This window comes from Canis lupus, chromosome 18, assembly GCF_003254725.2.
Source record: "Canis lupus dingo isolate Sandy chromosome 18, ASM325472v2, whole genome shotgun sequence".
NCBI lineage: Eukaryota > Metazoa > Chordata > Mammalia > Carnivora > Canidae > Canis > Canis lupus.
This window is the reverse complement of record NC_064260.1, coordinates 18,713,854-18,729,252: the sequence shown is the minus strand read 5'-3', so window position 1 is coordinate 18,729,252 and position 15,399 is coordinate 18,713,854. Positions and strand designations below refer to the sequence as shown.

At 35.0% G+C, this 15,399-nt stretch overlaps 1 protein-coding gene across 1 annotated transcript in view; it reads left to right on the top strand.

The window, feature by feature from the left end:
- MAGI2 (membrane associated guanylate kinase, WW and PDZ domain containing 2) overlaps positions 1 to 15,399 on the top strand; it is a 1,104,679-nt gene that overhangs the window by 365,898 nt on the left and 723,382 nt on the right. The window contains exon 2 of the mRNA XM_049096782.1: positions 9,817 to 9,933. Within this exon, the coding sequence (XP_048952739.1) occupies positions 9,817 to 9,933 (117 nt within the window). The remainder of the gene's footprint in view (positions 1 to 9,816; positions 9,934 to 15,399) is intronic.

Sequence of the window (15,399 nt, the reverse complement as noted above, 5' to 3'; positions counted from 1 at the left end):
ACATAACATTTTCATAAAAATTGTCAAGAATAAATAATAATAGTTTAGTAAAAATGGAAGTTTACTTCAAAGAAATATTTTCAGCAGGTTTTTATTGCAAGCAATTCTAGGGATAAGTTGGATTTGCTTAAGATGGCAACCTCTAAATATCCTTTTATCAGCTCAAAAGTCATGTACAATTTCATATGTAATTAGGGAATGGAAAGCAATCAAAAATACCTTTGGTTAATTGTGTGTGTGTGTGTGTTTTTTTTTTTTCTTTCCTATTGCTGGCTTAGTCTTCCCTATAATTCTACAGGCAGTACAGCCCCAGATGTCTAAAAATGAATTTTTAGGAAATTTTAATTGATAGCCTTCAGGTATGGATAATTGAATTTACTAATCTATAGCACCGTGCCTGGCAAGTGTATAAATAGCCCCTAAAACTCTAGTTGGAGGAAGTAATTTTATAATTCAGTGAAAGTCCATTATAATACAACTTACTTTCCAAGTCTTTGACTATACTTCTTTCTTGATTCATACTTCTCTTTCGAGCCACTTGGAGGCACAGCAGTGTTGGGCAGTTGGCAGCAGGCATGTTTTTCTTCTGCTTAAGAGGCTTTTTTTTTTTTTCTCTCCCACTTCCCTTTCCTCTGCAATCTCGGATATTGTTTGAGTTCAGTCTCTCAAAACCAGCTCCTGCTTCTCATTTCTCTCCTGAGTTGGATCAGGGCCTTGGCTTTCAGGGGTAAAAGTAGTAGCAACCTAGAGACACAAGAATGATAATAAAATCTTCCTTCTATGTCCTTCCTTACTCTATTTCCATTCTCATAGCCCCCAGTGGCTTACTTCTTATTGTCCACCCATTTCTGCTTCCCTAACACACACACCTATGCACGCACACAAACACACATCATATTCCTCGAATGACATGTTTAACTGGTTGGGTGAGCTTAGAGTTCTTCTGCAATCTGAAAATATCTTCCAGGCTTTGTAACCCTCAATTTTCCACTATTACCCACTGCCCTTATCTTTCCTACAGGGTCTATACTATGTTTATAATGTATACTGTGTATAAGATATTAGGGGTGGTGGAAGGGGAGGTGGGCGGGGGGTGGGGGTGACTGGGTGACAGGCACTGAGGTGGGTACTTGACGGGATGAACACTGGGTGTTATTCTATATGTTGGCAAATTGAACACCAATAAAAAATAAATTTATTTTAAAAATGAAGAAAATTATAAGGCAACCTCCTCACACTAATGAAACAGGAAAAAAAACCTGAAAAGTAGAAATCTATAATAAATTTTGTTCATTTGATAAAAAAAAAAAAGATATTTATGTATTGCACAGGGGAGAGGGATGGGTAGATAAAATGGCTAGGGACTTACAAATTTTTTCTGGGAAAAGAATTTCAGATATTTTTTCATCATTTTATGAGTAATAAAGGCTTTTTAAAGGGACGGGAGGGGCAGAGGGAGAGAGAGAATCTTAGGAGATGGAGAGAATCTCCATGCCAAGCTTGGAGCCTGGTAGAGGCTCAGTCTCACAACCTTGAGATTATGACCCGAGCCGAAATCAAGAGTCAGTTGTTTAACCGACTAAGCCACGCAGGCACCCCAGTAATAAAGTATTTTTAAGAAAGCCCAGGAAAGGGCAGGCCGAGTGGCTCAGCAGTTTAGCGCCGCCTTCGGCCCAGGGCCTAACCCTGGAGACCCGGGATCAAGTCCCACATCAGGCTCCCTGCAGGGAGCCTGCTTCTCCCTCTGCCTATGTCTCTGCCTCTCTCTCTCTCTCTCTCTCTCTCTCTCTGTGTCTCTCATGAATAAATAAATAAAATCTTTTAAAAATAAAAAATAAAAAAGGATGCCCAGGAAATCTAAAAGTGATTCTGTATTTGTTTGTAAAATAGGAAATAAAGAAAGAGATTATAGCCCATTTTATAGTGAAATCACATCAAATGGATGATGGCAACACGAACTGAGGCCGGCAGCCCCTCAGAATAAACTGTGAGCTGAGCAAGTCCAAAGAAAAAGAGTTTGGGCTGAGCAGGTCTATGAAGAAATACATCAGCAGGATGCTCATGCTCCCATCAGCATATACACAGGGACATATGGAATTGCCCTCCAGTATGCTGCCCTCCCCCCCATTCCTCACTCATCCTTGCCCTGAGGAATCTGTAAGGATATCAGCAAGAATCCCCACCAGCATCTTGGAGCTGAAAGTGTTCCATTTGAATGCTCCTTTAAAGAAGTGTTTTGAATTGTCAGGGCCCGTAAACCTAACTTGGAAGTGTAACTGTTATTCGCCTGCCCCCACCTCCCAGGAAGCACTGTTATACATGGCACCTATAACAATTATATGTTTTCAACATACTCCGAATAATGTATTTCAGGTGCCTAATTAATTTAAAAGACTTATAGATGGGCCAAATACATAATTATAATAGGCTACATTATTTCTATGGAAAAAAAATTCTGCATGCCAAATAAACTTTTGGAACACATTCTTCATTATTCGAAGTCAGCCTGTAGCAATTCAAATCATGTGCCTAGAATTCTTATAACTTCATTAGTCCTGGTCATCCAGACACAGCCTATGGAAGATATATTGGTCTGTTCTTTGGAACCAATTTTGTCAGGGAATTTCTTTGTATTGTCATTGTAAAATGGACTTAAAAGTAATGCTCTGGCTTTTTAAGTCAGTTTGGGCAATGTGGCCTATGTCATGATACTTTTCAGCATGAAGACATTTGGAGTGGACCATCTATTGCACCAGGTCATCTGGTAGTTTTAAGCTGCACTAGGTTAGCAAAAAATTAAGTGACGAGGACTGACCTTGTTTTATAGTTCTCAAAACATGAAACAATGTTCTACGTTTGCAAATCTATTCCTGATAATACTCATCAATTTTACTCGCAATAAGTATCACCTCTTCAAAAATAAAATTTTTCAGGTGACTTGAGGATAATAGCCTGCTAATATAAAATGAAGTAGGCTTAGGTATTCATTGTTTAAATACCATTCACATGTTCACTTTTAATATGTGAATGTGTTTCAGGCATACCTAGTGTGAGCAATTTGTTTTATGCTTTTAGAAATTAATAAGGGTGAATGCTTGGATTTTCCGAGAAAAAGAATTGTGGTATTATTAGCACTGCATTTTTACAAATTTACACCTGAACTTGAGAAAATAGTTTAAAAGACAATAAACCAAAACCCAAGTGAAAAAAAATTTCCAAGAGAATTATGTAGATATTTTGGACAGTAGTTTCTTTCTTTGACCTTAGTAATTTTAGCTAGAAACCTTAAAGTGTTACAGTTGGTAAATCTTTAATTAAAGATTTCAAATCCATTTATAACTATTTGAATAGATTGGGGTTTTTTTCCCCCTTAAACTTATAGTGGTATAATCACTGATTTAAACAAAAAAAATATGTTGAATTCAGGTCAGATTACTTTTTGGCCATAAATCTTTCTTTCTTATGTTATGTCAAATTTGTTGTGACATCCTGCTTTTTATAAAGAACATCTAATGTTTAAGAGTTAGGTGAACCAGAGAAATTAACAAAAAAACCCTATTCCTGCACTAAATTAGCCATCTTGAAATATTATAGAAAATTTAGATACACTTGAGTTTGTTTTCAACCCTGTGCCATCCTTTACATTTCTTGATTGGAAAATTTAGGATGATGCTTGTATAGCACATAGCACAATGTCAGACATGTACCAAGTATTCATTTCTTCTTCTCTAAGAGAACCTATAATCATAACTATAAGAACAACTCTAACATTTACTTTGAGACCAAGACTAACAATGAAAAATGAAACTCAATAATAATATCCCATCTGTGCAGTAGTAGGTGGAAGGAAATGATAAAAAGCCATTTTCAATAGAGCTGGAGAATATTATAAACCACTTACATTTATCTCTGTCATTTTCTCTGAGACAGCAATTATTCTCTCTAGTTTTGAATCTTCTAATGATCTGCAACTGCTTAATATATTTTGTTGACTCTTTTATTATTGCATTTCTTATACAAAATATGTGATACTACTAAAAGTTTGAAGAAAAACACACAAAGATATTAAAGTGTGATAAAAAAGATTGACTATACTCTCTAATATTATGAGTAAAATATGGAAGGGATACAGATTTTCATATACCTCAATGTTTCCAGCTATGGAAAAGCAATTAGCCAGATTAATTCACCTACAGTGAGTTACCATGGGTCTTATATGTGTGCTCCTATTTAAAATAGGCAAAGGAGAATTACTGGGGGAGGAACAGTTTTACTTGCTCACAATTTATATAATAGCCAGTATAGATCAAATGCATCCAGTGATTTGGTGCAGTACTCTAGCTGCCTGAAAATGAGATGGCCTCTAGATCATCAGAAACCAAAGATACAATTTTCCACCTAAAAAGGGGATGGAGCCTGCTCCGGTAGACTGGATTAGATATGTCTGTCACCTATTTTGTGGCTGTGGATCTTAACAGAATCAATCAACTTTCCTGTGATTTATTTCTCCATTTTTGAGGTAAGCCAGGCAGGAAACTATTTTTTAAAAAGGAACATAACAACATAGCCTTATAATCATTTTCTACTGGCTATTCCTTGACTTCCCCACCACCCAATAAATTAAGATAAAGTAAATTTGCAATTACTCGTGGGCATATCTTAGAGATATGGATAGGTCTTTTTCTTCTTCCAGTTTCTTATAGACTGCTTTGCTTAGTTATTTTACTACTTAATTAACAAAGACAATGTATGAAATCCATTGTCTCTTGATGTACTTATCTTCCTGGACAATTCAGAAAACAAAACAAAACAAAACAAAACAAAACAAAAAAACAGTATCCTAGGGAGATTACCCATTGCTTTATTTCTTATGGACTAGGGATAACTTGTGGTCTGTAATTATAAATACTTAATTAAATTAATTCAATTATCTGATTACAAAAAAAAGAAAAAAATCCCCCAATTCTAAAGTGCATTTAGTAAACACTTTATATGGAAGTGTAGAATTGAAATCTAGTGGAGACTTTATTTGATTCTACAAAGAAGACCTTATTTGGATCTACACATACTATTATGGACTGAATGTTTGCCTCCTCCAAAAATCATATGTTGAAATCCCTTTTTTTTTTAAGATTAAAAAAATATTTTATTTATTTATTCATGAGAGACACAGAGAGAGAGAGAGAGAGAGAGAGAGGCAGAGACCCAGGCAGAGGGAGAAGCAGGCTCCATGCAGGGAGCCCGATGTGGGACTTGATCCCAGATCCCTAGGATCAGGCCCTGGGCTGAAGGTGGCGCTAAACCGCTGAGCCACCTGGGCTGCCCACTGAGCCACCTGGGCTGCCCTCATATGTTGAAATCCTAACCTCCAATATGATGGTGTTAGAAACTGGGCAACCTTTGAGAAGTAGTTAGGCTATAAGGGTAAAGCTTTCATTAATAAGTTAATAATTAATAATAATTAATAAGTTTTTCTTAAGTTGTCCCTTGATGTCAGGCTGAAAAGTTTGCTTGGGATCATGTTGAGAAAAGACGTGACTGCTTTGGACTAAGAAATTTGGTCTTCAGGCTATAGATTATGAAAGTGTTCTTTAGTAACAGAATCGTTAGTTTCAAATTCTTCCCAGATCTCTTATTGCCAAATATGTGATTTGAGAAGGTATTATATCTTTTAACTTAACTGTTTTATTTTATAAAAATAAATGGATAGCTTTTCACAGTTAAATGAAGTAACTCAGAGTTTTTAAAATATAATAGTAAGCAAGAGCCACTGATTTTTTTGAAGAGAAGAGTACAGTGGCTAAGGCATTGGCAGTAGCAGTGCTCTGCTTGATGGAATGATTGGTGGAGATATAAGGCAGCAAATGCAGGTATCACTAACAAGTAACAAAACAAAAACTCCACAGACAAGAAATAACAACACAATCAAAAACTTTAACTATGGCATATAACATAGCAGATTTATTCAGTTATTTTAATAGTAGATAGCATTTACTGAATACTTTATCATGTGGAATTTAAAATGTTAACTTAAATACCTGAAATCAGGGACGCCTGGGTGGCCCAGCGGTTGAGCGCCTGCCTTTGGCTCAGTGTGATCCAGGATTCCTGGGATCGAGTCCCACATTGCGCTCCTTGCTTGGAGCCTCCTTCTCCTCCCTCTGCCCGTGTCTCTGCCTCCCTTTCGGTGTCTCTCATGAATGAATGAATGAATGAATGAATAAATAAATAAATAAATAAATAAATAAATAAATAAATAAAATCTGGAATAAATAAATAAATACTTGAAGTCAAGTAGTCTTGAGATCCAAGAGCTGTTTTTTAGCTCAGCCATTGCCCACTGCCTATTGCTTAATTCTTCTCTAATTTAAAGTGCTAATTAAGGAAAAATGTGCCTTTAAGTGTGTGTGTGTGTGTGTGTGTACATACATTCCTCTCTCTCTCTCTTTACATATGTATATATATAAAACAGTTCTATACATACAGATTTAGCCATTGGGATCATGTAGAGTTGCAGATAACAGAAAACCACAATAGTTTTAGAAAATAAATATATGCTTTTTCTCATATAACAAGAAATCTAAAGGTATGTAGTTACTGATGTTGTTTTAGATGCTCATTGAAGCCATCAGGGACCCAGGTTGTTTCTAACTTCTCCAATCTCCTAAGCATGTTGGATTTTTCCCTTGTGCTTGTCACTTTGTGGTCAGGATATGGCTGCTCCATCTCAGATATCTAATTCAGTGAAGAAAGAAATACCCTCCTTCTCTGTGAGTTCTCAATGGCTGGAACACAGCTGCTGGAAGCTGAAAGGGCAGTTAGGAAAGTGAGGAACTAGATCATATGACTGTTTCAGACCACTGTGACCTATGTGAAGACCATGTGACCTATCTGAAGCAGAGCATGTTTGGGTCTGAAACTAAGTCAGGGTTCTCAATAAAAAAAAAAAAAAAAAAAAAAGAATAGAGGAAAGAATACTGGGAAGGCAAGTAGCAGAATTCTCCATAACAAGATAACAAGGATAAATAAAATTGCCTTACTTGAAAGATGCTATGATAAATTGTGAAGACTAATAAAGTATTTGTGACATATGAGGCAAGAGAAGTCCTTCCAAAATAATTGTGATCATTTGTGTCTTTCATTTTAATTAGTGGAAGAAATGTTTATTTATTTATTTATTTACTTACTTACTTACTTATTTACTTATTTACTTTTTTTTTTTTTCTGGAAGGGATTTTTAAATAATTATCAGAAACTTCAGCAGGCTATTCCATGGGGAGAAAAACAGTCACTGAATGGACAGCCTTTATTATTTTTAAGATTTTATTTATTTATTCATGAGAGACACACACACAGAGAGGCAGAGACACAGGCAGAGGGAGAAGCAGGCTCCATGCAGGTAGCCCGATGTGGGACTCGATTCCGGGTCTCCAGGATCAGGCCCTGGGCTGAAGGCGGAGCTAAACCGCTGAACCCCCCGGGCTGCCCCATAGACTGCCTTTTGTTGTTGTTTTCTTACATAGGCTAACTTTGGAGAGGCTAATGTATATTTGTAGTCAAAGAATAGTTTAAACTGATCATTTATTTTCAGGGGCAAAAATCATCCTGGACTACAAAATGTGAGCTTATCCATGTTGCATTAGGTGAGTGATTCTAGCTTACTTTAGTGGACAGACTACATCTGTTGTTCTATAGTTAGCATTTGCTCGAGCTGCCAGAAATCATCTCATCACTTGGCATGTCCCACATGTTAGACAGAAAGAAAAAGAGAAGAAAGCTGGGGTGCAGTTGCTGAAGGACCTATACACTTACAACTCTGCAGAAATGACAGCTGAGAACACGCAAGCAGGATGCTTGCTCTGTGGCTGTAATGAATTAGCAGCAAGGATAGACATGATCCGTTGACCGGAAAAGACCAAGGGAGAAAGACAGAATTTCAGGATTTCTAATTATTAACTACTTCGGAGAGATGTCAGGAAGTCCAAGACACATGGAAATGGAGGACATTTGGAGCTATAAATAATAGGTAATTGTTGATAAGTGTGATGGTAGTTTTAAGTGAGTTTCCTATCAGACTGCTCTGCTTCTTTGACTAAGAAAATTGTTTTGAATTTGGAAAATTATATGTACAAGCATTCTGGATATAGTATTTATGTGTGCTCAAAAAGCAGTATGTTTTCCTTTGATGTCACTTGTTTTCTGCTATCATATGATATTGGGTGGAAGAAAGATAGATTGTGACTATTTAGTTAAATATATGAGAAACTGGAAGAATTCTGATAGTTCAGTTAAAAGCATTATTTCTTATGGCATCTTACTGAGGCTCTTTGAGCAGGTTATGAGGCAACTGAAACAATGGATTCAGAAACTACAGAAATGTTGCAATATGTAGTTTGCAAATATATTAACTGCGTAAGAGATGCTTATGCACACTCACAGAATGCTATTTTACATGGTCATAGTGGTACAAATACATTGATGAATTGTAATTTGGGGATTCAAAAGGACTTGAAGAAACTATGATTTATGTGACTATTATAGATTTCCTAATCTATCTTTAATTTTTTGTCTTGGTTCAGTTACCTAATAGGTTTGAAAAGATAAACATTTCAGGAATTCTTATTTATATTTTTATAGGTATTTTGATTTCTTTTAAGTATAAAAATAAGAAGGGCCTCAGATAAATCATTATTTAGCAACACTGGGGCACCTGAGTGGCTCAGTTAGTTAAGCATCCAACTCTTGGTTTCAGCTCACATTTTGATCTCAGGGTCATGAGTTAGAGCCCTGCATGGGTTCCATGCTGGGCATGGAGTCTACTTAAATAAAAAATAAAATGAGATAATAATGTAGAATAATTATTTTTTAAAAGAAATTAATCTTTGATAGATCCACAGAGTAAGTTTTCTTACCTATAGCCCAGTTTATTTTTCATTAGGTTATAATGGCAAATAGGCTTAAAATTATTTCTATAGTAATAACAACAATAATAATTTTTAAAACTATAATAAGAAAAGAAAAAAATCTCAATTTTTTCAAAACTTGTCCCAAGTTAAAAATATCTGCACATAGAAATTTACTTTGATTTATTATATAAAGGGAGAAAGCATTAATATTTGTGTAGGCTTTTTTTTTCTTTTAACTTTTCATATCACCCTACTTTATCTAAATCCATAGTGACTTTGAATAAGTTAAAAGTCTTCTCAAACCTTTAATACATACGGAATGAAATAAGCCAGTCACCAAAGGGCAAGTCTTATATGATTCCTCTTATATGATATACCTATAGTAGTCAAATTCATAGAGAAAGAAAGTAGAATGGTGTCCGCCAGAGGGTGGGAAGGAAAGGGACAATGGAGGTGAAGGGGAGTAGTCTTTTTTTAGCCATGCAATAAGATGTACTATGACACATATCTTTTGCCATAATATAGACTTCATTCTAAATGAAAAATAATTTAAAGAATGCATTATAAAACACTGAGCACAGGCCTGACAATTATCTCAGTAAATGTTATATTTTATTATTATAGAGGTAAGGTTTAAAGGGGTTCATGAGGGGCTCCTGTGTGGCGCAGTTGGTTGAGCACCCAACTCATGGTTTCAGCTCAGGGAGAGACATCAAGCCCCCACTTCAGGCTCTGTCCTCAGTGTGGAGTCTGCTTAAGATTTTCTCTCCCTCCTCCCTGCCCTATGTTCTCTCTCTCTCAAGTAAATAAATAAATCTTTAAATGCGTTCATGACTATATTTAAGACAGAGTCAAATACCTACTTAAAATATTTTCCAACATCCTTCATTAAGAAACTTTATCATTCTAGGAGGAATTGTTGATAAGGATCTTCGTCACTACCTCAACTTACGATTTCAGAAGGGTTCTGTGGACCACGAACTTCAGCAAATCATCCGTGACAACCTCTACCTCCGCACAGTGCCATGTGAGTACAATTGTTATTGTCTTTCTATGTTAACAAATAAATGTTCAACTATGTATTTGTTATTTAAAAGAAAAGTTAAATTGCATTGATTTTTTTATGGTGGACTTTTGGGACAAATTGATTTGAGATATGGAATTTTTAAATGAAAAAGCTTGTAACTGCCATTGTGTGGTTTCTGATGACATTGGCCAGAAAAGACTTGTGATTTTCAAGCTGCTTACTTCTTAAATTAGTATTAAGAAATATTAATTCTAGTTCAGAATGTTGATTTAGAATGAATCATACGTGGGGTAGAACTCCACGCTGGGAGACAGGGGAATGCAAATTAAATCTATTAGCTGAAACAGCTATTTTGTAAATAGAATCTACACTGTAACTCCCAACCTCATCTCTGGTTTGCAGCAGGGAAGCCTCACGAGTGCAAAGAAACTTATGGATTGAAGAGTAAAGATAAGTGTTCTGTAAGTCTTAGAAAGAGATAATATTGAGTGTTGGATACAAATTTCTTATATGCAACCTATAGAAGTCCACAAAACAACAATCCCTAATTATGAGATAATAATAATCCTTCAAAAGAGAGGATTTGGTCAAATGATAAAATTCATACATCAACATTTTTAGTACCTGTTTCATTTTATTTAATAATCTTCTATTAACTTTAGCACAACTTAAAGACTTCTAAAGTCAGGTCCTAGATCCTGAATAGATATCAAAATCTTTTTCCTTCAAGTTTTATGACCCCCAGAGACTCTACAGTCTTTCCAGAAACTCTGTGGGTGTTATGTGTATTCCTTTTGTTTTAGTGCTGCTCTGATTTTAATAAACTCAAAGCTATGGGCTCTGAAAAGTAGCTATTAAAAAAAATAAAAACTGGCTAGGATAAATAAAACAAACAAACCACACACACACATACACATACTTGCAGGGAGAAGAACTACCAGAACAATGTAAAAAGTAGAGATCATGGATGATTATACCAAAATGTTGAAAACACAGAGAGAAGTGAAATGGAAGGTCAGTACTGAGGCCTTTTCACCTGTGCACATCCTAGGAGGGTAGACTTTCACCATTGTTAACACTGAATGTTCATCAAAATAAAAATGCCAGGACACCATTATCACATATTCTTAAATGACAATGCTTACTGATTGACATCTTGTCAGTCCAAATGTTACCTCTGTCAGTTTGTGTTAGTGAAGAGAATAGAATTTTGCGCTCTTGCTTTAAAACTAGAAGTTGAGAAAAGTGCATTCTTAAACTTGTAAGTTTGACATTAGAGTGATGGCCAGAAGAAGATGGATTAAAGTAAGTGACTGAACTATTTATAAGGTAACGGGTGGACGCATTTTCAAAGCTGTGATGTTGTCAGTGCAGCCATGTGCATTTATCTTTTGTGACATGAAAGAAAGGAGATCTGAAATACTGAATAAAGAATCCAGGCACTTTATTATGTTTAAAAGCTGAGGGAAATAGATAAGAGGCTGACATTCAGGAATACTTGTAGTCCTTGCTAAGGTGATGACATAAATAAGAAATCTTAATTAAATATGAAGATAATAGGAGTAAATTTTGCATTAGTTAATTAACTTCTTAAATAAGTCATCTCTCCTTAGAGTACCAAGAAATGAAGGAAAAATAAATATAAGGGTAAAATAACTAGGCTTATGCAAGTAAACATAAAGAGTTTTGTGATATGATTTCAGTACAAGGTCATAAATTCAATTAGAAGTCCTTGAATAGCTCCTATAAAGGAGATGATTAGAAATTCAATGAATCTGAATATTATAATCAATTATTCTTTGAATTTGTAGCCACCACTCTTAATAGCCAATTCCAGTAATACTATTCACTGTAACTGCATAAAAGTGAAGAAACATCTAAGATAAAAATGAATCTGATTTATATTATCTATAATCACTTAAGCTGATGAATTGGACCTGGACAATCCACCATCTTCACTTAGTATATCTTTTAATAAAATGTTCAGACATATTCAGAGTACATAACAAAAATGCGTCAGTTGTGTGAAAAATCCTAGCTTTTTTTAGAAACTTAGGTGTGTGTCCAGCATATCTATTGACCTTGAGTATGGAGTGACCTTTGTTACATATTTTCTTGAGTCCAAAAGTTCTCATTGGTTTTCATGTCTCCAGCACCGTGAAAGGACAAGGTATTAGTAAGGTGCATGTCACTGCTCTTACAAATGCATACATTAGTATATATACCTCTTGTGTAATCTGTTAATGGCACCAGGAATAGGTTCTCAATGACTCCATGTAAAAAAATGAAGTCAACTTGTAAATATGTAAGGGTGGCTTAACTTTTTACAAGGCAAGACTGAACTGGGTAAGTCTGCTTGCTACCACCACAGTACTGCACCACCAATAACTACAACTAGGAGGAAAGGAGGAGTCTTGGAGCTAGATTTCCTTGGTGTCTAATGAATAAGAGAGGGTTCTGGGTTGAGAGCTCCAGAGACACCATCCCCTCACATACCCCTAGACACAGCCAAATTGAGTTGTGACCAACTCGGCTCCTGTATCCCTCTCTGAAGGAAATCTGGATCCAACTGCTGGTTAACTTCCAAGCTAAGTGGGAGAGGGAGGTGGTCAGTCCAGGTCTTTACTGGGCCTTAAATACAGATAATATAAAATCCCATCAGTCTGTTCCCTGCCACATAAACAACAATTGACTGCATTTAGCCTTTTATTTTGCTTCCCCAGAACCACATCTCAGGGCCTAATTCTTCAAAAATATATTTTTTGAAGCCATATCCCTAAGTCATGGAAGGCAGGACCTGGTCACAGAATAAGATTGTTGGACATGTAATGAATATGAGTGTACACTCTCCTGCATATGCGCACAGAAGCTTCCATGATACCAGTTCTTCATTCTTTGAAACTGAATCAGGTAGAAAAGATCCTTATGAACTAGCTCTTGATATTTTCCTTAAAACATAAGCCAGTCACGTAATTTATATCCATTAAAGACCTCAATTTGTACCTAAATATGTGTCATTTAGTTGCTAGTTGCACAATTTATTGGAGGTAGGGAGTAAAAGTCTTAAGAGGATCCCGTGTTCTAAAATGAGAGTTATTTAAAAAATAAATACTGTAAATGAAATTTCCTACTATTAGATTTCAGGCTGAATAGGATTTTTATGTAATGAAACATCAGGAGATATGAGTATATAATGATGAGACAAAACTGTTGTAATCTGCAATGTGCTTAAGACTAGGAAAAAATACAGATAAAGGGCTCAAAAGAGCTTAGAACATCCATGAAATGGAATTTCAGTTACCTTAATAGTGCACAAAAGACAATTTCAGAAGCACTAAGCTAGCAGCATCTATTTAGAGATTAGACAAGTTAGTTTCATTGTAACATGCTAAGTATACAAAGTTAAGGCAGCCTGTATTGTTCTTTGGGTAATATAGATTCAAAAAAAGAAATATTAATAAAGGAATTTAATGGAATTTATACAGAAAAAAATGTTGGACTAATTTTAAAGTGTTTAAAAGTATAAATAGGGTATTTTAGTTTTAATAATCTATTGAACATAATAAAGATTGCATATAGTTAACTCGAGTCTAATCAACCATGATTAAATTGACTATGCTTCTTAACTATGAGAAAAAGTAACTACTTTCATTTACTGATGAAATTTTGGTCTTTTCTTTTTTTTTTTTTAATTTTTTTTTTTTAATTTTTATTTATTTATGATAGTCACAGAGAGAGAAAGAGAGAGAGGCAGAGACATAGGCAGAGGGAGAAGCAGGCTCCATGCACCGGGAGCCTGATGTGGGATTCGATCCCAGGTCTCCAGGATCGCGCCCTGGGCCAAAGGCAGGCGCCAAACCGCTGCGCCACCCAGGGATCCCAATTTTGGTCTTTTCTATCCTTAATATTTATTAGAGGCACAAATTAGTTTTCAAGGCAGGTATGAGCACAGATATAAATTTTAGATGCCTTTTCCCATTACCAGATGCCATGAAGAAGAACTTCAATGACCAATTTAGAAGTTTCAAAATGAAATGGAAGATAGTTAAAATTAAAGTTCTCTCCCAAGTTCATACTTTGTCATTTGGTGAGATGGTTTAATTGGGAAATATTTTAAATTTATTTGAAGCCAAAAGAAATACCAGCATATACCAAGTAAAAGACAAAAATCAATAAAACCAAAGGTCTAAAACTATTCCATAAAAAAGTGGAAATGAAAAACATAGATTTAGGATATGAAAGAAATTACTTTTATGAAAGAGCTGATTGAGGTGTAACTCATAATGATGTTTCTACATATTTAAGCACTTTAAGTTAGTATAAACTAAGCCATGTTAAAAAGAAGCACTATCAAGAACAAAATTATAAAATTTTTAATATATATTTTTTGAATTTTCTGTTTTGTTAAATTTTTCATGGAGAAGCACATAGAAGCAGGCCTTAAAAGTCATGGGAACTGTTTCCTTCTAAGAAGAGCAGTTACCAACACTCCATAAGGTATAGCTATGCAAGAGATCAACATCCTGTTCTAATTAGATAGGGCTATGGTCACAGAGGGCTATTGGAGAGAAGCTAATGAACACATATTTATTAAAAAGTCTGAAATTTTTTTGAAAAGTCTTAAATTAGAGCAGAACTTTCTAGTATAGTGCATGGGAATTAAATAATTAAATTAAAATTAAATAATTTTAATTCTTAAGCACACACCCGTACTTTTAAAGCCTATAAAAACATCTGTTAATATTAAACAAAGCAGTATGTTTTTGTGGGTATGAATGAATCTTTCTAAGTACTTGTAATTTTCATCATTAAAGTATAGTAAGAAAACAGTGACATCAACCTGTGGGTTATACTACCAAAAAATACATATATTCTTCCAATGACATGAAATTCTGTTGTTGAAAGTGATCAAGAACATAATTAAGTACTCCTAATACCTTTAAGCAAAATAGGCCCATGTGCTGGAACAGTAGGTTGAATCCTGCAGGCACAGAACTAGAGATATCAGATCCAACTGAATTTTAAAGCAACGTATAGCAACAGATGTATATTATATATGTGTTTCAACCTTAGCCATATTACTTCAAATAAGAATATCGATTTAGAAGCTCTTTTTTAAAGTTGCTTTTAGAGTATGAATCATGTTCTTTTGCAATTATTTCTGAATCAAGTTGCCAGAGTTTTGTTCTTTGAAATGAATTTTATTTTTTTAAACAGCCTAATTATATTTGGTGCTAAATGTCGAGAATAGGGTTATTAGAGAATACATATGGTTATTGGCGTTATGGACCAAAGGAGGAGGAAATCTATAAACAAATGAAGCTAAATTTCTTGAGAGATTTATAAACGGCCCTGGTTTTGAGCTAGCTCAAAAGAAAAATTTCAAATGTTTCTGAGCTGTAGCAAATACTTGAAAGAATTATTTCTATTCATTTACTCATTCAGATGTATGCCTGGGTGGTACAT